This window comes from Propithecus coquereli, unplaced genomic scaffold (assembly GCF_000956105.1).
Source record: "Propithecus coquereli isolate 6110/MARCELLA unplaced genomic scaffold, Pcoq_1.0 Scaffold46, whole genome shotgun sequence".
Taxonomy (NCBI): domain Eukaryota; kingdom Metazoa; phylum Chordata; class Mammalia; order Primates; family Indriidae; genus Propithecus; species Propithecus coquereli.
The window spans coordinates 6923956-6948824 of NW_012150396.1; the positions used below are offsets into that span (position 1 = coordinate 6923956).

The 24869-nt window shown below is 41.7% G+C and overlaps 1 protein-coding gene across 1 annotated transcript in view; it reads right to left on the reverse strand.

Annotated features, from left to right (window-relative positions):
• ARHGEF38 (Rho guanine nucleotide exchange factor (GEF) 38) overlaps window positions 1–24869 on the reverse strand; it is a 140021-nt gene that overhangs the window by 2264 nt on the left and 112888 nt on the right. Inside the window, 7 exon segments of the mRNA XM_012655114.1 lie at window positions 8136–8398; window positions 8534–8732; window positions 9505–9648; window positions 14194–14505; window positions 17347–17469; window positions 18865–18969; window positions 23741–23874. Of these exon segments, the coding sequence (XP_012510568.1) occupies window positions 8136–8398; window positions 8534–8732; window positions 9505–9648; window positions 14194–14505; window positions 17347–17469; window positions 18865–18969; window positions 23741–23874 (1280 nt within the window).

Here is a 24869-nt window from a genome sequence, read left to right on the forward strand (position 1 = left end):
AAAAAAAAAAAAAAAAATCCTAACCCCTTAAGTGATGGTATTAAGAGACGGGGCCTTAGGAGGTGATTAGGCTCCTCCCTCATGAATGGGGTTAGTTCTTGAGGGAGTCAAAGAGGCCCAAGAGAAACCCCTCATCCCCTGCATGATGTGAGGACCCATTGAGAAGCTGCCACTTAGGAAAGTTGGCCCTCACCAGACACCAAATCACCCGGTACCTGCTCTTGGACTTCCAGCCTCCACAACTCTCAGAAATTAATTTCTGTTGTTTAAAGCCAACAAGTTTATGATATTTTGTTATAGCAGCCCGAATGCACTAAGACACACATTTAACCTTTTCTCCACTGACCACATCATGGTACACAGTAGGCATTCAAACACGTATTCATTTGCCTTGAAAGTTAGGCTAGAAGGCTTGGATAGCATATGAGAGATCATGCAAGAAATCTCTTATATAAGATACAAGAGAGATTGTTGGAAATGGATTATTTTGTAACTTAAAAAATTGAAGAAAACAAAAAGGGAGTTGCTATAAATTCCACAGCACAGAGTGGCAGCTACAATAACTACTTTTTATAGAGCTCATGACAGTTTACATATCAAGTGTGCCTTATCCTCCACAAGCCTGTGAGTTGTGACTTGGAGGAGAAACATATTCTTAATCACAGGGCTAATTGGTACTGCTAGGACCTGTATCTTCCAACTCCAAATCCTGTGCTTGGTCAATTTCTTATAATGCCTTAGGAACCCAACTCTTGTTCCAGCACGGATGTGCAGAGTGGGTTCTTGTGGAAAGGAACCGGAGTCTAATATGTTGTTGACGCTGTTGTTATTTATTAATAGAAAGTGAAAACATTGACTAGATCCACAAGAACAGAGTAGAGGATTTGGTTTGCAAAACCATTTAGGAATGTGATGTACTATAACACAGCTTCTGAAATAATCTGTAAAAGCCTGGAAGCAGTTTGCTAACAATCTTTTGTAATTTTTATAAATAATATATCTGCTTTACCGATGCAGCTGTAGAGTTTTCAGCAGGTTGGATTCCCTACTAATAGACCATTCCCAAATATTTGTGGTAGTCTTTTGCTTTAGCACAAAATCTCTCAAGGGCATTTTAAACACTTTCATCTATATCTATGAGGTGCGAAATTATAGTTTATATTTTAAACATTACGGATAGATTCTCATGAAATTGTAAATTTAAAGCACAAAATTAAAAATATTTTCTCAATACTTTAGATCAACAGTCCCCAACCTTTTTGGCACCAGGGACCGGCTTCATGGAAGACAATTTTTCCACGGACCGGGGGTGGAGGGAGATGGTTTCGGGATGATTCAAACACATTACATTTATCGTGCTCTTTATTCCTCTTACTATTACGTTGTAATATATAATGAAATAATTATACAGTTCACCGTAATGCGGAATCTGATGCCACCGCTGATCTGACGGGAGGCGGAGCTCAGGCGGTGATGCGAGTGATGGGGAGCGGCTGTAAACACAGATGAAGCTTCGCTGCCCACCCTCTGCTCACCTCCTGCTGTGCAGCCCTGTTCCCGACAGGCCACGCACCAGGACTAGTCCTCAGCCTCGGGGTTGGGGACCGCCGCTCTAGATGATCATGGCCAAACTGTATTTAGGATGAGCATTTCTCAATTTTCATGTAATTTATGTTAAATGGAGGCATTTATTATAACTGAATATGGAAGTAAGTCTACTTTTAAAAAGACAGCATTCTCTTTAGTCTGTTTTTGAAGTCTTTTTTTTTTTTAAGTCTCTTTTGAGTATTTTTAGTCTCTTTAGTGTTAGACTCTAAGTTAGATGTTTTCAACCTGTCATGGATTTAAGAGCTGAAAGATTTCTCTTTTGTTTTTTTCCAATATTTTAATTGTTTTAGGCTGTATGTTTCTAACTTTAAATATTACTGTTTTGGTCCAGACACATTAATTAAAATGTTATTAATTTGAGTCATAATCATCTAATCCTCTTTTCTTTTTCCTTGGCATTTATTAAAATATGTTTTATTGATTGCTTTGCACTCTGTAAAGCTCCGGCTCATTTTACGTACAATATGGTGTGAATACAACTCAGTTCTCCATGGCATTTACTTTTTTTTTTTAATAGCACTGTGTATTATTGACTCACACCTAATTTATTGCCTGCTGTTTATAACCACAGATCTTCCCCTGGGCACCTTTGCCAGGTCAGCATTCCCCTATTCTCGATTTGTGCGTTTGATTTTTCCTCCCTTAGTGAGCCACATTGCCTGTCTTCACTGAATCTCATTTTATTGATTTCATCCCAGTTCTCCAATTAACAGCAACAAAAATCATAATATATTTTAATCTTCATTTCCAAAACTAAAAATCTACAAAACCAGCATGTATAGTATTGTAGCATATGTAGCTCAAGAAGCCAAGATAGTTACATTACATGAAAAATGCTCATTTTTCTCTCCTACCCTTCAGGAGCAAGCTTTCATGTTCTTCATATAACAATTATATATTTTCACTATACAAATAATTTTGATGAAGAAACAATTTTAAATAAAGTTAAGCAAAAAAAAAAAAAAACAAAAAGACCACTCAAAAAGAAAGTATCTCCCTTCTCTCCCTCCCTCCCTCCCTTCCTCCTTTCCTTCTTTCCTTCCTTCTGTTTATTTCTGCCTACCTCCCTGAAGTGGTAATAAAAATGGACTTATAGTATAGTAATTTTTGCAACCTGTTTTTCACTTCAGAATATATTTGAAAATCTTTCTATGTCAATAAATAGCTCTCCAAAGCATCATTTTAATGATTACTTAAATGCATTATGATACAGCTTTTTGACTTTTTGAAGCACTTTCTAAACAATGACATATTAGATATGTAACATCATCATCATAAGTAGTTGAAAAATGTAAAGATGAAGGTCCAGACCGTGAACTTGGGATTGGTGGCAAAACAACTAACTTTTTAGAAGTCAAAAATTATATTTTTCAATATTCTTTATGTGAAAAAAGAAATGAAAGCACTAATTCTTAGACATTGAACTGCCCTGTAAAACTGAGTTTTAGCCATTATTAAATCTGGTCCTCTTTGAGAAGTGCTAAGGACAACATGGTGCTTGCCAAACAAGGCCTATTAGATATTGGGGGTGAGCAGAATTCTAGGAAGGACCCCAGGATTCCCACCTCCTGTTGTGCATGTTCTATATAATCCCCGTCCCTTGACTGTGGGAGGAACTTTTCGATGTACTGAAATTGCACTCCCGTGATTAGGCTGCATGATATGGTAAAGGTAAAGAGATTTTGCAGAGGTTCCCGAAAGGCCCCCCTGAAAGGAAGTTGACTTTGAGGTCGTCATAAGGAGAGTATCCTGGGTGGGCCTGACCTAATCAGATGAGACCTTTGAAAGAGCATTCAGGCCCACCCTGATGGAAGAGATTTGAAATGAGAGCAATACTCCTCTGCTGACCTTGAAGAAACAAACAGCCATGCTGTAAACTGCCTATAGAGACAGCCCCGTGGCAAGGATCTGAGAGCAGCCTGTAGTTGCTGAGAGTGGTCCCCAGCTGATGACCAGCAAGAAAACGGAGGCCTCAGTCCTACTGGAACAAGAAAGTGAATTCTGCTAACAACCGTGAGCTTAGACGAGAACTCCCAGTTTCCAGTAAACACCTAGATTGCAGCTATATGGGATCGTGAGCAGGGTATCTAGGTGAGCCTTGCCTGGGCTCCTGCCCACAGACACTGTGAAATAGGAGTTTGTATTGTTTTAAGTCGCTAAGTTTGCAGTAATTTTTTATACAGCATAGAACACTAATGCGGATCATGCTATTACTATTTGATGGATAAAAGGAGAGAATATATTAGGATGAAAAGTCATATTTGTTTGACTGCTTTTGTTAAACTCTTTGATACAGCAAAAGGCAGCGAGTGACTAACTTAAATATTAAGTCCCTTGGTGCAGGTCAGTACTGCCAGGCTGTGAATATCCATCAGCCCATCCCCATTATTCTACAAAGGCTCTGGAGCATAATTTAGGGAGGCTTCTAAAACACCCAGAGAAAGTCCATGCTTTCTGTGTGGGATGTTTATGAAGGACCCTAAATGGATTTGTTCTGAGGCCCCAAAATGTAGGATGACATTCCTCCCAACTTTACCTGTCACTGTGTTTCCTCCAGTGAGCACTCTCTTTCATTAACAAAAGTGTCCCATTAAAGAGGGTAAGTTTTATTTTCACTCCACCCATGAGACTTCCTGATTCACTAGAACCATCCTAGAAAATGATGGAGGCTCTTTACCTGACATTTCTTCTTGCTTGAGGGGGAGACTTAATAAGCAAGTTAAGTCTCTACAGCAGTGATTTCTGACCTTTTTAGATAAAATTTTCTTTGAAAATCTGTTGCAAGCTATGGACTTCTCTCACCGTAGATTTGAACATATGCAAATAATCACAAAATTTCCAACATAGTTGAGGGTGTCCATGAAACCCCCCAAAGCCCATTCACAGACCCCTTTGTTTCTTGGAGTCCAGGTTAAAAACTCAGCTCTTGTATAAAAATCCCAGAGCCACTAGAGTCTAAATCAGTATGAAATCGTTTATTTATGAATGATCTTTAAAGCCCCAAAGATACCCCTCTGGATATCAGGTATATGCTGAGACTACCCATCCACCTGTCCTTTCTTGTTAGGGTCCACTAGAACCATCAGTAAGACAAGATCACAGCCTACAAGGCCCCTTGGCAATGTGCTATTGCAATTCTGAAGGGAAGCAAAGGAAGTGCCGCCATAGTAGGAAGGAGAAGAAATGGTGACCCAAAGTGGCATCCAATTCTGCCAAAACAGGTTTCAGTTGATGTTCCTGAAAATAAATAAAGTAAAATAAAGAATAAAAGTCTAAATAGCCACATTGAAAATTGCTCTGTAGGGTACTTCAAATGTGAGATATTACAACATGCAAAATATTTTTACTATTCGTAAAGATGATACAATGCATTCCTACTTTTTAATCACCTTATAGGAACTGATATAATGTATTTTTCTCTTTGCCATATCACAAATATAGGGGTTAACAATTTTCTTCTCCCTACAGAGCCAATAGAATGGAAATAATAACAGCCTTCTGGCAGGGATTATGAAGGTAGTACAATCCTTTCTCTTTCTTTTTTCTTTTTTTCCTTAGAGACAGGATCTCACTCTGGCTGGAATGCAGTGGAACTGCTAGGCTCAAGCCATCTTCCTGCCTCAGCCTCCTGAGTACCTGGAACCACAGGTGCGTGCCACTCTACCTGGCCGATTGTTTTTAGACCGGGTCTTGCTATGTTACCCAGGCTGGTCCCACACTCCTGGCCTCAAGCAATCCTCTCTCCTCAGCCTCCCAAAGTGCTAGGATTACAGGCATTAGCTCCCACACCTGGCTTCTCTTTCTTTGTTTTTAAGGGATGAAAACTAGTTGCATTGTGGGAGGAGTCTGAAAACCACTGGCTCATGTGCCTCTATTGGCTGGAGTTGAGACATTAAGGAAAATATTTCTATGTGTCCTTTTCTTCTTTTCTCCCTGAACTGGGGTTTCCAACAGGTGCATCCTCTTCTTTTCCTTGTAGTAATTCTATTGGGACAGTCTTTGCTCGTGCACTGGGGAGGCCTTCAATTTGAGCTGGGTAATTTCTACTCTGAGGGAAGGCACAGGAAATTTCCTGTGGACACAGATCGAAGATGCATTTTCAATCCAACTTTATTAGCAATAGTGCTTATATTTATATCCCTGACACCATGTCTATTTTGAATTGGCTCCAAACTCAGAGGAAAAGGAAAGCAAGTAACAGTTTATGGAGAGATACCATTAATATATTTTCTGTTTTGAGCAAAGAAAATTATCTTATGTTTTTCTTCTCTTGGTAATGGCAATCTCTAATAGACCTAATTCACGTGATACATACTGATAGGATTACTTGGAGAGAATTGCTTTGCAGTACCAGCTAGTAGGACCCAGACTGATGAGGTCTCACACCATAAATTCCAGGCTGAAAGAGCCTGTGTGAGGTGCTCAGCCCAAAGTCCTTAGAAAAGCAGGTAAGAACTAGAACTTTACACCAAGCCAGTGCTTTAGGGTGTCTTGACAAATTTGGTCCTCAGATTTCTGTCCTTCTAGGTTATTGGGATTAGGCAAAGTCTGCCAGAACATTTAACCATGTATATAGATTTCACTGATAAAATTTATTAATTAGTTAGCATTATAATATAACATGTCTTCTAGGGACTCTGAGTAAACTAAGAGCATGAACAAGTAATAGAGCAATAGTGTTTTGAAACTTCAAAGCAGAAGAGTGATAACACATAATGACCAGACGAGTTAAGAGTGAGTCATGCCTGGGAGAAAATATTTGCAATTTATACATCTGATAAAAGAACTGGCACTGAGTTTCTAAAGAATTCTTATAACTGAAAAATAAAGGAAAATGACCCAATTTTTTAAAAGTTGGCAAATATTTAAATAGACATTCCCCAAAGAAAATATAACGATAGCAAATAAGCACATGAAAAGATATTCAACAGCATTAGTTATTAGGGAAATGCAAATCAAAATCACAAAGAGAGACCACTTCATGCTCACTGAGGCAGCTATAATAAAAAAGAGATAACAACTAATACTGGCAAGGATGTGGGGAAACTGCAGCCCACAACCCTCATATGTTGCTGATGGAAATGTAAAATGGTGTGGCCATTTTGAAAAACAGTTTGTCAGTTTCTTAAAACGTTAAGCATAGGGTTAACTCTGTAGTGCATTATATGATCAGTTAGCACAAAGTCCGGGAGAAGCACGGTGGCAAATGACATGAGAGAAGGCCTCATCTATTTATCAATACACAAGGTATCGACTTTATGCCTTTCAAAACTTTTGAGCACTGACGTTCTTATTGTTAATCTATTTCTGTCAATAAAATATCAGAGCCTGATTTAAAAAAAAGTTAAGCATAAATTTACTACACCAAAAGAAATTATACTCCTAGGTTTATACTCAAGAAAAATGAAATCCACACAAAGACTCATACACAAATATTCATAGCAGCATTATTCCTAATAGCCCCAAACTAGAAATTGTACATCAACTGTACATCAAATGTACATCAACTGGTGAATGGATCGACAAAATATACTATATCCATGGAATGAAATACTATTAGGCAATAAAAAGCATCAAAGTATACATACATACCACAACATGAAAGAATCCTAAAAACATTATGCTAAGTGAAATAAGCCAGCTACAAAATACCACACATGTATAATTTCATTGCATGACAGACACAGAAAAGGCAAATCGGCGGAGATAGAAAGTAGATTCCTGGTTTCTTGGGCTTGGGGTGGGAAAGAGGGGTGGCTGCAAATGGAGGCAAGAGATCTTTTGGCGTGAAACAAACATTCTAAAATTGAATTCGAGTGATGGTTGTACAGTAAAACCATAATAAAGCTGCTTTTGAAAAAAGAACCATTCATGAATTAGACAGCAATCAGTAACTGTTACTGAATAGATATGATATTTTTGAAGGGCAGTGTGACAATGTCAATGAAGACTTTAAATATATATCCCCTTTGACCCTCCAATATTTTTAGCAACTTACCCTAAAGATATACTCCCTTTCGGGCACCAGAGATTGGTTTCATGAAAAACAATTTTTCCACGGACCATGGCGGGGGGTGATTTCGGGATGATTCAAGTGCATTACATTTATTGTGCAGTCAAACCTCTCTGCTAATGATAATCTGTATTTGCAGCCACTCCTCAGTGCTAGCATCACCACCTCAGCTCCACCCCAGATCACCAGGCATTGGATTCTCACAAGGAGCCACAACCTAGATCCCTCGCATGCGCAGTTAACAGCAGGGTCCGCGCTCCTATGAGAATCTTAACGCTGCCGCTGATCTGACGGGAGGCGGAGCTCAGGCAGTGATGCGCGTGATGGGGAGCGGCTGTAAACACAGATAAAGCTTTGCTCACTTGCCCACCACTCACCTCCTAACAGGCCATGAACTGGTCCACGGCCCGGGGCTGGGGACTTCAGTCTTAAAGTAGGGTGGAATGAAGTTAGGGAGAGACTCCTTCATGATTTCAACAGCCAGGTATTTTTACATCAAGGTTCAAATTGTTACCTGTTCATCTACTTCTTGAAAACCGTCAGCGTCGGTGCCATTCGTTTCAAACTTTCCACATGGGCCACTAAGAGATGAGCCGCTATCGCTTATGCTGCTGCTTTCTGGGGTGCCCGTGACACTGTCCCCGGCCGGCCGCGAAGACACGAAGAGGCTGATGTTGTCAAAATCATCATCGCAGAGCCTGTTCTCTGCATCCACTTTCTGCGTTTTTGCTGGATTGTAGGGTTTTAGGAAGGAGGAATACACATATCCTTTTATAGCTGGATAGGAAATAAAAAGGAAGAAGAACCAAAGTCATGGGTGTGCTCTTCCCAAAGGTGTGCTCAGAGAAGCACACACAGGCCCCCGGGAATATCTCAACTTAAAGAGCATTGGAGTTCTAGAAAAAAACTTACTTCCTGTGTCAACGAGCCACCTGCCTGTACTCCCCCGTGGGTCTTTCTGTTCCACCACAGCCACCAGCTCTCCTTCCAGAAGGTTGATGTCCAGTTCCTGAGTCGCATTGCACTTGCGCTTGGCTTGGTAAAGTTCCTCTGCGTTGTACGTGGATAGAAGTTTGGAGCGGTGAGCGTCATTTTGACGTGGCGTTTCTGGCTGGGAGAAACAAGGAGAAGTTTTGGTTTAGATAGATGTACAAAAAAATCCCCTCTGCGTCGATAAATATTTTTTTTCTCTGGAGATTTTCTAAATGTAGAAGCCATACATTGATTTGGGGTTATTTCAAGGTGGGAGCATAGATCAGGCTGTTACTGTGAAGTACCCAGCTGAATCATTCAGTGAAAAATTCTCTAGTAAGCACATGAGGGCAGTGTTGTAGAGAAGAAGGAATAAGAAGGCAGAGAGGTTCTAACCCCTCTAGGATATTGAGCAACTTTTTAACTCTTTGCCGTTCTGTAGATAATCCCTTGCATATTAAGCACTTGATAAATACTATTCAATTAAGTATATGTTTATGTATTTTTCTGGGAAATAGGCAGGAGTCAAGAGGCCTATACCCCTTTCCAGCTCTGGCCCTAAGTGACTTTGAGAAGCTGCTTCCCCATGGAGCCTGGGGTGCCTTATCTAGAAAATGAAAGAGTTGGACGATATAATTTATCTCTATAAAATCTTATTCAACGGATATGACAAACGTGAGAAACACCATTGTAGGCACTTTGGGGATACATCATATACAAAACAGAAAAAAAATCCATGATCTTATGGGATTTATAGTATAGAGGGTAGAAACAGATAAGAAATGATACACTTAAGTAGGTAAATTATGAGATATTGGAACAAGATAAGTGATATGGAAAATAACGTGATATACGATTTGAACAAGGCAAGAAGTGACATTCATCATTGTCGTGAACACTGCCAAACGTACCAGACTCTGCACAGGCTTCTTCTTTTCAAAGCTGAGCTTCCTCTCGATAAAGGTGGTACTGTTGTCTTTTACAAAAGTCAGACTTTGAACCTCTTCCAGCAGTCGGTTCTGAATCTCAGAAATGCCCGAGACCAGCAATGGAGCCTGTAGGTAGAAATGACATGGCGTCATTTCCAGACAGCTGAATAACCCTGTTAGGTATTAAATTTAGTGGAGTTACGATAAACAGGTGAGACAGTATATGATAGTTTCGCAGTGAAAACTTGGGGTAACTTTAGAGCTTCTAGATAAAGATAATTTAATTTTCTGTCTCTGGAAATCCCACTAAAATAATAGGACAACTTTTTAAAGATTAAAGCCTAAATAAAAGAAAAACAGAAGAGCAAAAATAAGCAATAGCGTCTTGGAAGGAAGGCTCAGGAGTGGATGGCAGCGGGTCAGATGGAGGCAGGGAAAGTGGCTAAGTCAAGAAGCACCAATTAAAAGCCTGTGCTGGTTCTTGAAAGAAGACATACAAATGGCCAAAAAATATGTGAATCACCAATCATCTGGGAAATACAAATCAAAACCACAATGAGGTATCATGTCAACCCAGTTAGGGTGACTATTACCAAAAAGACAAAAAATAGCAAATGCCTGTGAGAATGCAGAGAATAGGGAACTGTCGTACACTGCTGGTGGGAATGGAAACTAGAATAGCCACGAAGGAGAACAGTCCAGAAGGTCCTCAAAAAACTAAAAATAGAACCACCTACCATATGACCCAGGAATCCCATTCCTGGGCATTCATCCAAAGCAGAGAAAACCAGCCTATTGAAGACACAGCTGCACCCCATTTCCACTGCGGCACGATTCACAAGAGCCAAGATACGGAATTAACCCAGGTATTCAACAGAAGAATGGGCCAGAAAATGTGCTCCCTATAACTTTGACTCAAACTGTACAAAAGCATTGCATATAACCAAAACGTTTGTACCCCCATAATGGTCTGAAATTTTTTTTAAAAATCATGTCTTTGTTTTGCTTCCTCACCAGAATGCTTCTGTAAAATGTAAAGTTTTATCAAGACTCAAAGAAATAAGTTGGAATAAAACTGTTGTGATAGACAGCAGTGAGGTCCACCAGGACTTCCCGTTCTCCTCTCCTTGTGGGTATGCGGAGAGACTGCGTCCGCTTGCCTCGCTGACCTCGGGAGTGGCTAGGTGGCCCGCTTCGGCCAACGGAATGAGAATGCAAGGGACACATGCCGCTCCCACGCGAAAGCATTTAGGAATTGGTGCACCATGCTCCATGCTCTCTCCTCTACTGCCAGGGTGTGCGTGGAAGTCTATATTGACGTAGAGGTACCATAAGATAAAAGAATAAAAACAGAAAGTAAAAAAAAATGCGGTACATATACACAATGAAATACTATTCAGCCATAGAAGAGAATGAATCCTGTCATTCGCAGCAACGTGGATAGAATTGGAGGATATTATGTTAAGCGAAATAAGCCAAGAGCAGAAAGTTAAACACCACCTGTTCTCACTCATCTGTGGAAGCTAAACAATGTTGATCTCACAGCAGTAAAAAGTAGAGCAGAGGATGCTAGAAGGTTGGAAGGCTAGGGCGAGGGGAGGAATAGAGAGATTTGTTAAAGGATACAAAATTACAGCTAGATAGGAGTAAGTTCTAGTGTTCTATACCAGCGGTCCCCAACCTTTTTGGCGCTAGGGGCCAGTTTCATAGAAGACAGTTTTTCCATGGACTGGGGTTTGGGATGATTCAAGTGCATTACATTTATTGTGCACTTTATTTCTATTATTATTACACTGTAATATAAAATGAAATAATTATGCAACTCCCTATAATGCAGAATCTAACGCTGCCGCTGCTCTGACAGAAGACGGAGCTCAGGCAGTGATGCGAGTGATGGGGAGCGGCTCGGAATGCAGACGAGGTTTTGTTCACTCACCTCCTGCTGTGCAGCCCAGTTCCTAACAAGCATGAACTGGTACCTGGTCTGTGGCCCCGGGGTTGGGGACCTCAGTGCTATACCACTGTGTGATGACTGTAGTTAACGATAACATATAGTTTCAATAGCTAGACAGAGGATATTGAATGTTCCCGACACAAAGAAATGATAAATGTTTGAAGTGATAGCTATGCGAATTACCCTGATCAGATCACTATACACACATGTATCAAAACATGTACCCATGAGGATGTACAGTTATTACTTGTCGATTTAAAAAATTTAAAAAAAACAAATCGGAAAATTTTTTGACATGCTCCCCAACAAGAAATGGAATCCATGTCTTTGCCCCCTAAAAACGGGATGGGCCTTTCCGATGGCCTCGGTGAACAGAATCCTGAAATGAATAGGGCAGTGGAGTGATGCTGTCTGATTTTCAAGGTTGGGTATGTACCGTACCCCAGAGAGATGAGAACACGTATCCACTGAAGGCCTGAATGTTTATGTCAGGATTATTCATGATAGTCAAAAACTAGAAATAACTCAAATGTCCACCAACCGATGAATGAATAAGTACAGTGTGGTCTCTGCGTCCAGTGGAATATTACCTGTCCATAAACAGAACTAAGTACTGGAACACACTTCATAATGAATGAACCTCGAAACATTATGCTAAGTGAAAGAAGCCAGTCACGAAGAACCGCATATTATGTGATGCGATTTATACAAAATGTCCAGAACAGGCAAATCTGTAGAGGCATAAAGTAAATTGATAGTTGCCCAGGGCTGGGGTGGTTGGGGAGAAATGTGGGTGGGTACAGGGCTTCTTTCAGGGGCGATGACAATGTCTGAAATTGATGATGGTGATGCTTGCACAGCTCTTGTTAATATACTAAAAATCACTGAATTGTATACTTTAAATGGGCGTAATGTATGGCATATAAGTTACATTACAATAAAGTTGTTACCCAAAACTAGGGGACTGGTTATACATTATTGTACAGCCATGCAGCAGATACTATAAGGCTGCAAAGAGAATGAGGAAGCTCTCTAGGTACTGACAGGGAAGCATCCCCAGGATGTAGTGTTGAAAAGCAGGTTGCAGAATGGTGTATAGAATCTGGTCATCTGGGGTTTTAATTTTAGGAAATAAAAATATATATTTGCATTTATTTTTATTGGCATAAAGGAGCCCTAAATGGATAGAAAATAAACTAATAAAAATTGCGGTGGGAGTGGGGGACAGGGTGCTCAGGGGACAGTGTGGGGTGAGGCTGCTTCTACGTTTTTGTGTGGTTTTGACTTTTGAACCGTGTAAATACAGCATCTGTTTATTCAATTTAATTTAATTCAAAGTATAAGTTACAAGTTAATTAAATACACAATGGAAAATAAATAGGGACAGTTAATTCTGCTCCAGGTGTTGTCCACTGAATAGCTAACCAGCTGAATGAGAACTAATACACTTGAAGGGAAGGGCCAACAAATCAAGCTGATTTTTTTAAAAGTTGATATCAGGTTGTAAATATCTTTCTTCCTCATCAGGAAAATAATTATACAATAATATTCTCATGGGAAGCTAAGGTACACACACACACACACACACACACACACACACTCACACACACATCAAGCTTCTCTTCCTTGGAGGAAAACAAAAGCAAAACGAAGAATGGTTTGCGAGTTATCCTGTCTCTGTCATTATGCTGAGATGGCCTTCTTTTAAAAGCCACATCTTATTATCATTTTTCTTCTTCTTTTTTTAACTTTTATTTTATAAATAATTGTTCTTTCTCTTTTACTTGGACAAAAAGTATGATCTAATAAAAGCCACATCTTAATGGCCATGGTTAACATCTAAGAACCGTTGATTGGGGAGGAATACAAAATATACATCAATAAGCTTCAATGCAGTATCAGGCAGGTGGGGCAAAGGTGTTTGGTACTTGAAAAGGAATCTCCAGAAAAGAGCTACAAATGTGTAAGTCACAGTAAACCCGAACTAGACACTCTCTTTTAGCTTCCTGTGGGGAAGAGAGATGAGGAGCAAAAGACCATGTGGCTGGCTGCAGTTAAAGTAAATCTGACACACACACATGCACACACACACCCCCCACACCACACATGTGCACGCACACACACATGCACACACACCCCACACCACACATGTGCACACACTCACACACACATGCACACATGCACGTGCACACACCGCGCACATGTACGCACACATGCACACACCCCACACCACACATGTGCACACACGCACGCACATGCGCACGCACGTGCACACACCCCCCACACCACACATGTGCACGCACACACATGCAGTGCGCACACACATGCACACATGCACGCACACATGCACACACACCCCACACCACACATGTGTACGCACACACACACATGCACACACATCCCACACCACACATGTGCACACACACGCACACACACATGCACACACGCACGTGCACACACACATGCGCACATGCACGCACACACGCACACACACCCCACACCACACATGTGCACACACACGCACACACACCCCACACCACACATGTGCACGCACATGCACACACATGCACGTGCGCACACACATGCGCACATGCACGCACGCATGCACACATACATGCACACACACCCCACACCACACATGTGCACACCCCGGACGGGGCTCGTTTTGCCTGGGTGTGGTTTCCGGTAGGTCAGGTAGACCAAGGTGCTGTGCTCACCGGCACCACTGTGGAATAAGCCCGCTGAGCCAGGAGCATGAGGTCCCTCAGGAGGGCGATGAAGCTGCACAGACAGTTCAACAGGACCCTCCGGGCAGCCTGGTTGAACACCTGGAGCTCTTCCACGAGCTGGGCATTGAGGGCCTCGTACTCCTTTCTGGCCAGGTCCGACTCATCTCCTGCTGCCCGCTGCAGGTAGCCGTTGTAGTCCAGCAGTTTGTCGTAGCGTTTCTGGATGAGCTTGTGAGGCCCCGGGAATAAAGACAGCAGGGCTGACAGGGGGGTGAGGACGAGCCTCTGCAAGTGAGCTGCCTGACAGAAGAAAAACCGTCCCATTACGAGAAAGGAACAACCCCACACCCTGTGCAGAACTGTCATCAGCAGGCTTTCCTCTTCCCTGCAGGAGCCCAAGGAAGACAGGAAAGCCTCTAACCAAGTTAAGAGAGGATCTGACCATGTTTATGTCTAGCTAAACCTATCCAAGGACTTGAGACAAGGTCTCTGTACTGGAACATTGAACCTGAAGAGTGAGCAGGAAGAGGAATACAAAAGTTAAAACCTGCTCTCCCAAAATATAACTCCATCTTTTTCTTTGTAGCCATTGGTTATGTTGTTGGAGTCATCTCCTTTCACTTTCTCCTTCCCCTTCTTTCTAATCCCAGAGCCAAACTGAGCTATTCCAGCACACGGGGGTAGAGGGGTGGTAATCTCCAGCCTTTGACTACCAAGGCTGTCAGAGATCCACCACGTCACCCACACCCTTTGCTGGCAATAAGGGGAATGTAGTCAGTCTTACAGGAGAGTGTACCCTGTTCCTCTCCTATCAGTTGCAAATGCCTAGCTACCTCGGGGACTCGTTTTTGGTAGTGGAATTGCGTCCCCTACACAGATAGTAGTCCCTCAGTATAGGTATTTTACTCTTGAGACAGAAATGACCACAGAATTGTAACTTTCTTTTTAAATACGTTGAAGGATTATGCGGAAGCTAGTCTGTATCTTAAATTGTTACATGCTCAGGTCTGAATCACTGAAAATGAACTTCATACTAACGCCCAACCCCATGCCATCACTTGATCATTGAATTTCATTTAATTTCTTCTACTGCTCTTTCCTCTCCCTCTATTCTGAAATGCTCTAGTATTCTGTGTTTGCTGCCCGCCCTCCTTTACCCTTTACCATATATGCTTGGGTCACGTGATTATGTTATGGTAATTTGGAAGTAGGTTTCGCTTTTGTACCCCAAAAGATGTCATAGGGAATGAGCATCTGAGCAGTAGCCTGTTATTAATTCATTTAAATGGCTCCCAGTAACTTTGAACTCTTGGGAAATCTGGAAGAGAGGGAAGCCAATCTTGTACTGCCACCAGCAATAGCCAATGCAGATTAAATTTGATGTCTCGCTTATGAGATAATCAATATACACCTACAGACTGTTTAATGAATCCCTTGACTAAGCAAAGAATCTATTTATTGCACCTGGGATAAATTACTGTGTTTGTGACTTGACCGGATTCCACAGGCAATCTAATACAGAATTACACGATAATTACTATATATGTGTGTGTATATATACACACACACACACACACACACATATATCTCCAGTAACTCATAGACATGAACTGATTCACCTGTACGTAGGAATTGTGGTTGGAACAAATAAGAATCAGATTTTATTTTACTATTTTGCCTTACATAAAATGTGTAGATAAGTATCACTCATGATTAGATAAGAACAACTGCTCTGCCTTTAGATAGATATTGAATTCTTAATATCTGATTTTTAAAAAGAGTTCTATATATGTTATCCATTAAAAAGTTACTTTTATATTGAACTTTCTAATAATTACTTTAATTTAGCCTAATTGATCATCTTGTGGTTTTATGCAAGGGAGGCAGGACACCTTCTCTCTTCTTTCTGTCAAGTTCTGGAGCATGCTTGCCGAAGGAGAAGCTGCATACCATGCTCTCAGATGCTACTCAATAAATATTTATTGACTGAATGAATTGGAATTAAGCTAAAGAGACTTCTCTTAAGGAATTTTCTAAAATATGCTCTCTGCAATTAAATCCAGAAAATACAGAAAGAACTACACTTTTTCTATCAAACATATGTTATAAAATCTATTTATCTATCTACCTATCCACTTATCCATCTGCGAATCAACCTGTTTATCTCTCATCTCAGGTCAGTTGTAATCCTAACTTTCCATTGCTCAGTGCTGAAAAACAAGATGCTTCTGCGTGGTTTTCTACAAGGGTTAGGGCCGTATCACTTCCTAGGGTTTGGAAATGTTTGGGGCTCTTCGCTGGTTGTCACGATGATTTGGCACGGGGGATGGGACTGAGATTTGGAGCTTGGTGGGCCAGGATCGCTAAACATCCTCCAATATGAAGGTCACTCAGCGAAGATTTGTCTGACCCAAAATGACAATAATGCCAGCACAAAAATGTCACTTTGAAAATGGTGATGGTGTCTATTATATCTTCCATATAATTCTTGAACTATTACCACGAAATAATAGTACCTATAGAAACACAGGCACTAAATTAAGTTAGTATTATCCAGAGTAGCTTAACACTCAGGTATTTTATTGACTTGAACATGTTTTTATGATTCCCAAGCTATATTTCACAGAACTCTTAGGAAACAAATATTTTACCATGGAACAGAAGAAATAATATATGACTCTTAAGTAGAAATCCTTTCTCAATAGGAAGGCTTTGCTTTCCAGTGTATGGTATGTTAATAAGAGTCATATCCTCTGGGAGCACCTTTGTTCCTTCTGTAAGGACTCAGGACATTCCCATAGACTCTGCTAAGCAAATCACAGCTTTCTATCTTAAATCCTTGACATAGCATATGCAAACTTTAGAATAAATATTGATTTTAAAAGCTGCACTGACACTGACTACTCTTAGAAACACACTCCGTAGTCCTCTTACATTTCCATTATAGTAAGATCCTAACTAATCCACTTTAAAAATATTTTATGATTTTTAAAAATCCCCTGTTTAAAATCTACTAATTTTGACATTAGTATTTGCTTTAGTGCATGTTTTATTTCTAACTCCAGAAACATAAATGAAAAGCAGCTTTTCTTTTAACGACGCTATTTAATTTGCATTTATCTGTGAATACAAATAACTCACAGAGTCAGGACAGGGATCTGAGGCACGACTCAGGGTCTCTGCATAGCCCCTGTCCTCCTCGTCTTGCCTGCGTGAAATCTCCCGGAGGTCCATGGCGCTCTGCAGGGCCAAGGGCATGGCAGCCTGAAACCAAGAACAAAGTTACAGAAGGGGCGAGTTCTGAGGCCAATACAACTGAACATATCCCAGATGTGGACCTCATTGTCATGACCCTCTATTACCACTGAGAAATTTTAAAAAAATGAAAACAATTCCATGGATACTCTGTACAATCAGGTTACTTGTAGCAATCTGTTTCCTAACTTTCTCCCCATGTCACTTCCTCATAATACTCTGTACCGGACCCTCTCTGATTAAGTAAAGTGCCATCTTAAATTCATTCTCAGCATGCAACTCTTACAAATCCCTTGTTTTGAAAATCACTCCTCTTTGCTTTATATCGTCAGTTCTCCTTAGTGAATCTAATGCTTTCTTTAAGAGAAGACGCTTACATTTTTGTTGCATCAATTAGTGGAAATAATAGACTTTCCGGTAGATGTTCCCAAGAGGCATTTTCTCCTCTAAAGGAACAGAAAGAACAGGGTTCCCACTGCCCTCTGGCTGTTACAACTGTGTTTTGGTTTTCTTCTCACAGAAGGCGGCACTTTAGGACGAGAATAGCGAACCTGATTGTAAAATCAGGCTTCACGTCCTCTAATAAATAAGAACAGAATGCTGCGTGTCCTTATGTAACAAGGAGCTCATCGTGCCTGTCAGCACGATGCTTTGCTGGTGTGGTATTCTGTCTGAGAGGGTAAAGTCTGCTGCCAGAAACAGCTTCCTGGAAACTGGAAGGGGCCATTTAGTAACAGATTTACATGTAACTCTACTAACTTCTCACATCTCACACTCGTAACCATTGTCGAGATGTTATTAAGGACACTGTTTCCTCTTCACGAGATCCATTGGAGCAAACTCCTGACCGATCTTTCTACTGAGAGTAAGTACTGTACTCCAGCTCGCTGGCTGAAATCAGTGATTCTCGTGACGGTCAGGACAACCTCCTACGGAACTGGGAATCTGTGGGGGTATTTTTCTCGTAGCATAATGACATGGGAGCGTTACGTTTCGTAGTTCCTATTATTTTGTGGTTCAATTTATTTTCCTTTGCACTGATTTTTCTACTCATTTTAGGTGCCAGAAAGAGATAAGTTAGTACAAACGAATAAACAAATAAAACTTCTGCCTCATGTGCAATTCTGCGTAACAAAGCCATCTCTGTTGTAAAGACAGCTGCTGATGGTCAGGGTGGCAGTCATCCGGTCCCACAACATGGGGATTTAGGCTGAGGGGAGGGCGGAGTCGGTAAGGGCACAAAGAGTAAAACTCAAGTCTTGATGTTGGCTTCTTTCGCCAGCAGTTTGCAGGCTTCCAAATTTGATACGGCGAAGCCTCATCCTATAAAGGAACAGTCAACATTCACTCTTCGCAGTCGCGGCATTCTTGCAGAATCATTGCCAACGGTTGTGTCTCACTCACCTGTATGTGCTGAAGACACAGTGAAATGTTCTTCACACAATGCCTCACAGTCTTTTCTAAAGATCTAAACAGCTTTTCTTCTCTGTTAAAGGTATTGTCTTTCACCTAAAAATATATGGGAAACTGTTTATTTCAGAACTCAAATGAATCCAACATTTAAAAAAATGGCACAGACCAATTGACCCAGCACATTAAAAAAAAAGTTCCTTGTTGACATGAAAACCTTTTGTGGTGTGCTGGCTGTCTTCACGCAGCACTTGCTAGTTGGCACACGGCACAGCTGGTGTTCAGTTAGTGTAGAAAAGCTCGTCCTGCAGCTTAATTTGCTGCTGTTCATTTTCACCTAGCTTCACCCAGTAGCTGTAGGACAGTAAAACTTTCCCCCACAATTTTTAATGGCATATATCGTATATGTACTCAAATTATATTACATTTTTGGGGTTTGTAAAATAGCAGAATTTGATCTCTTGCCTGGAATTTATTGTTTTGCTCATATGACTCATTCCAGTTTATTTCACAGTGCGTATTTAGAAAGTATTCTTAGATTCATGGTTAAAGAAATGTAATAATTCTTTATCAACTCAAATTTGGAGGATGATATATAATCTTACCAAAAATAGTCCTTGTTAAGGTAACTCAGCAGAGTTAAGATAGTGGTCACGTGTTCAGTTATTTTTTTATCTTATATATTGAGAAAAATGTGCATTTTATATGTTGTGGCCATTTCTAGAAGCGCACACTTATAATTGCTGTTGATGGTAAGCAGTGTTTCTTGGCAATCAGAATGGCCACAAAACAAGATCAGAACCAGCCTCATGGTGGCAAAATCTCTGTGAACATACAAATGTTTCTCGGAGTAGGAATAGTGTGTGTTATTCACTCAGCACCGGGTCCTGACCGTAGCTGTTCTTGGTTCGTGTTTCTTAATTTAAGATGGTTGGTCTTAGAACTGGGTGGAAAATGGAAGGGGACCATTTAGTTGCTGATTTACATGTAACTCAGAAAATAGAGATGTTTTATTTTATTTTTAAACCCCTTAACACTGTTTATGTAGAAAGCTTTTGATTAAATAGGCAACAGAGTTCTTTGCAATCCATGTAAAATCCAACATACTCTGCCTTAGGATCACCGTGCTCCAACTCGGCCTGGTGTGTATAACAATATGCTGGGGCAGATTTTTAAAATGCTGCTCCCCAGGACCCCGCACCAGATATTTTATTTTGTATGTTTTGGCTGGGACCCAGATGGTACTAAAGTAGGAGGTGAAAGGATCACACTGTGAGAAATACCGCCCAATTCTACCGCCCTACAGCCAAGCCTTTTTCCGTGCTGTTCTCTTTTGCTGGAATACGCTGCTCTTCCTTTTCTGCTTCACAAAATTCTGTTTATTTTTTAAGAACTAGTTCGAATGTCACTGCTTCTGTAAATCCTCCCTCCATTCCCATTCTCCCCACTGTAGAAAACGCATTGTTCTCATAACTCTAGTTAGTGATTTAAGTGGTTCTCTCCACTGATAGATTTCAAGCGTTTGAGGTTAAGTATTTTTGTCTTAATGATAATAATTGCTAACATTTATTAAACACTGACTGTGTTCCAGACACTGTGCCAAAACCTCTCTTCCCATTTTCCCATTTTAATTCTTACACATATATAATGGGGAAAGAAATAGAAGCTTCAGGAGCTGTGGCAGGCATTGCTAAGATTCCCCTGATGTCTGCGTGCTGGTAGAACCCACAGCTCCGGTGTGGGCTGGGGACGTGGCTGCCCTGCTAGAGATGACACTCCCCAGACCCCTCGCAGCTGGCTCTGCCCCGGTAACTGGGTTGAGGCAGACAGGATGTGAGCGAAGCCTCGCGTTTCACTCTGAGTCTCGGCCTTGTAGCATTGTCCTTGGGACTCGAATGAAGACATGGCAGTAACCCGGCTCCAACCAGGCAGATGAAGACAATATGTTTAGGAAAAGTGCTGGAAGAACCGGGTTCCTGCGGGAGCTTATGCAGCAGAGCCCATCTGGGCTCCCATCTCAGGATAGTTATAAGAGAGAGACGAGTGAGTGGAATCTCTTTGTGACAGGTGTGTGGCCTTTACCCTAAGGAATATAGGAGTTAAAGAAACGTGCTCACAGTAAGAGGTAGAGTCAGGATTCAAGCCCAAGCGCCTGAATTCAGAACCTGTACCTTTCCGTCTTTGTATTCCCAATCTCCAACATAGCGCCTGGTGCACGGGAGTTCAATACATGTATGATGAATTGAATAGAATCTTCCTCCTGGGTAATAGCTTTATACCCTATCTCCACCAATATTTCACCTGAGCTGCTGACAAGTGCAAAATTGATTGATTCGAGATTTATCTCTTCTCCAGTCCAGCCTATGCAGCTGATTTTCTGATTAACAGTAAAATGCTTCATTGCTGACAGGACATCCTCTCAAAAGATTAAGGGGAAAAATCTAATTAATATCCCTTCAGGCTACTTTAACTACAATTCACTTCTAGTTCACAACTGAAAAATATAAGAAGCTGATGATGAATATGGTAAAGAATATAACAGGTTATTCAAAAGCCTGCCCAGAATTAGAGCCGGCATTGCCTGTTGTTCCTCGATAGAATTGTCTTGAGTCGGAAGCAAAATTCCAAAGAATGGGGGAGAATTGTTTGCACTATGTTTACACAGGCCCACAAGGGGCTAAAATTGTTTCTCAAATGAATTTCCAATTCAATTTTATTACTGTTGTTTTTAGTGGAAATATCTTGATTATCCTTTCCCTGATCTGTGAACATATACCATAAATATTCCAGACTTCCGCAACAGAGTCCCACACTGAGAGGAGCAGCCTCCTGTGTGCCGGGGACCCAGTGAGCCCCTGGGAGGATCCAAAGCAGCAGACAGAAGGATGATTCAAACCCTGTGTTCCGAGAATGTCCGTGTTGGCCATGGCATGGTAAATTTGGTGCAGCCACGGGAGGAAACAAGAGCAAGGCTTGCAAGTAAGAAGTTTATTATGTCTTGGGTCATCACATGCCACACGGGGTCACAGGGAAAGCGCCAGGTTTAAACTCAGGCTGCAGAAGACAGGAGTGAGGAGAGAGTTGAGGCCAGAGCCTTCACTGGAGCTTCCTTGGGAAAGGTAAGGCAGGGCAGAGTGAATAATTTCCATGGGCTTCGGGCTATGGGTGTGGTCTCTCACTGCCTGGTACCTGGCCTTGGGATGACTTAGGGCAGGAGAAATGTTGGCTTTGTGTGTCAAAGTTAGATAAGGAAGTGGTTGGAGATTTAGACTTGAGATCGGTTGTTTTGCATACGAAAGTTGTCTTCTCGGCTATTTGCTGTCTCTAAGAATTGTCTAGCCCTGGAAGGGGCAATCTCTCCTTGGCCAGAAAGGTGTTTTAATATGTGAAAACATTATACAATAGAGAAAGTGAAAAACATGATTAACATGCCATACAGGAGGAGTTTACATCACGTAGCAAGCAAGAAGTCTGCACATTCAAAGGCAAATAACAATACAAGGCAATGATACAAAATGATGATGATGATGGTAATGGCAGACAATATATATCGATCGAGTGCTTACACCGTATTAGGTGCTTGCTTTATATATGCATCATCTCATTTAATCCTCACACCCATCCCATGTGTTAGGTACTAGTGCAATCCCAGTTTACACATCGAATCTGTGTGCCCCAAACAAATATTGATTAAGTGGCAGAGGTGGGGTCCAAACCCAGTCTGTATAACTTCAAAGACCCTGCTCATAATTTCTTTCCTATGCCGACTCCCGCAAACACGAATCGTGCCAAGATGAGGATGTCAGTGTATGAGGCATTCGGAGGAGGAAGAGGCTGCTTCTACCTAAGTGGTCAGAAAGCTGCAAAGACTTGATGAAGAAGGAAAAAAAAATCTACAGCAGCTACCGTGAGCCGTCTAAAACCAATGCCGAACCAACGTACAGTTGCCTCCATTTCAAACTAAAACCCTCAGTTAGAGATGTTAGCAAGCGATGAAAACAGGCAAATGAGAAGAAAAGGAAAGGGCCGCATGGTATGCTGAGGACCGTCCTCCCTGTGGCTAGAAGCCCACGTCTTTCTACCTCAGGACCATGAACTTGCTCTCCTGTGACTCTCAAAGTGTCCCACTGATCACTTATTTCAGCGTCATTTGCTTCAAAACACCTGGAGTGTTTGTAGAAACACAGGCTTCTAATTGCCCCCTTGACCCGGGCAGAACCTTAGCATCTGTCTTCCAGCAAGCTCCTCGGTAACTCTCAGCACACTAAGGTCTGAGGGCCTTTGCCGATCCATCCATTATTTATTAGGGGATGAAACGGAAGTGGTTCCAGCCGGCTCAGCCGACGCAGAGTGGTTACCACTAACACAGTGTGCCCCTGGGGAGCAAGGGACGAGGGGGGGATACGGGGCAGGAAAAGAAAATCCCACCAGGTTTTGCATCTGAACACTTTGTTTTCATAGATGAAATAAAGGTAAAATGAGTATCAAGGGAGCCCTAAAGGAACGTGATATTTTTTAAAAGCAGAAGGGAAGCAGGGGCGGAAGGAGGGCGTTGCTTTGGGGGTGAGAGTGAGCGTGTGTGGTTGGTGACTCCGGGGCAGCCTTAGGTCCCACGTCTTTAGTGTCCCCGTCTCTCCTTTGTCTGCCTCCCGAGTGGAAGACCACAGCCAAGACAGAGTCAAAGCCCTCCCGCCCCTGCTCCCACCACCGCTTTCTCGAGAGAGAGAGAGAAAGAGAACGAAGAGCACAGGGCAATTGCCTCGATTATCACTGCCCTAGAAATAGCCCCGACAAAGCCAAGCAGAATCTCACAGAATACCCGCATTCGCGTTCCCTGGGAACATCCATGCAGCCCAGGCAGAAGAGTTACCTGCGATTCTCCTCTGGTCAGAATCTTTAGATGGTTTGTCACTCTTTTTGATTTCTTGCTAATTGAATGAATGTTTAGTTTAGACAGTTTGTCTTTAAGGGATTCGTCCTCATCATTCTTCTTGTATTTTAGAACTGAAAAGGAAGAATGCAGTAACATGTCTGGGAACATGCGGCGTGGAAAGCGTGCACTTCACCCATAGTTTTCAAGATCAACATTTATTTTCCGGATAAAAACCTTTGTGATTTTTGACGCCCTGCTGCAAGCGCCATGTGCTCTCATCCCAGCCCTGTCTCAGGTACTCACCTCGGTGACCTTCAGAAACTCAGCCGTTCGAGGACACGGGCTCCTGAGGGCCGCAGGCTCTCTTGTCTCCCACGTTGAGGAAATCCCTGGTGCTAGGGAAAGAGCTCTGCCTCGCTTCTCAGGTAATCTATTCTCGGGGCCGCTGCAATGGGGAATCAGGACCCAACTCATGAAAAGGCAGCTGTCCCCAACGTAAGGGGACCTCCGATCCCAGAGTGGGTCAAGTTGAGTAATTTCTCTGAGCTTTACTTATTTACCTTAAAATCATTTTCACCTCTCGTGTTGTTTGAAATGTTGACTAGCCCTAACATCCAGTGTAGATAAGAGTGTAGGGAGAGGGACAATCTTAGGCACTGCTGATGAGGATTAAATCAACACAGTCGTAAAGAACAATTTGGCGTCATCTAACAAAAATGAAAATATTCATAGTCCATGACCGGGAAGTCCTGCTATTGCTTTTAGGTAGAATTGAGGTCTAATGTTAGGAGTACGAGGACAACTAAGAACTTTATGGACACAAATCACCCTGGAGGACCCAGAGCCCAGCCCAGTGCGTGACTACCTCTGGGATATGCAGCAATCATTATTTTCTTGTTCTGAAATCTCCATTTTATATTAAATACTAATTTTACATCTTAGCTTACAAATAGTTAACGATAAGTTGTTAATTCTAGAGAGCAGTATACTTGCTCCCATCAGTAGAGAAATTATTGCCAAAAAAATCTTCATTCTCTGTGTGCCAGGACCAGATGAGCTCATTGTCCTGGCTGGGCCCTCACCTGGATCTGCCCCTCCCAGCTGCTCTCTGGACGACCTTCCCTCT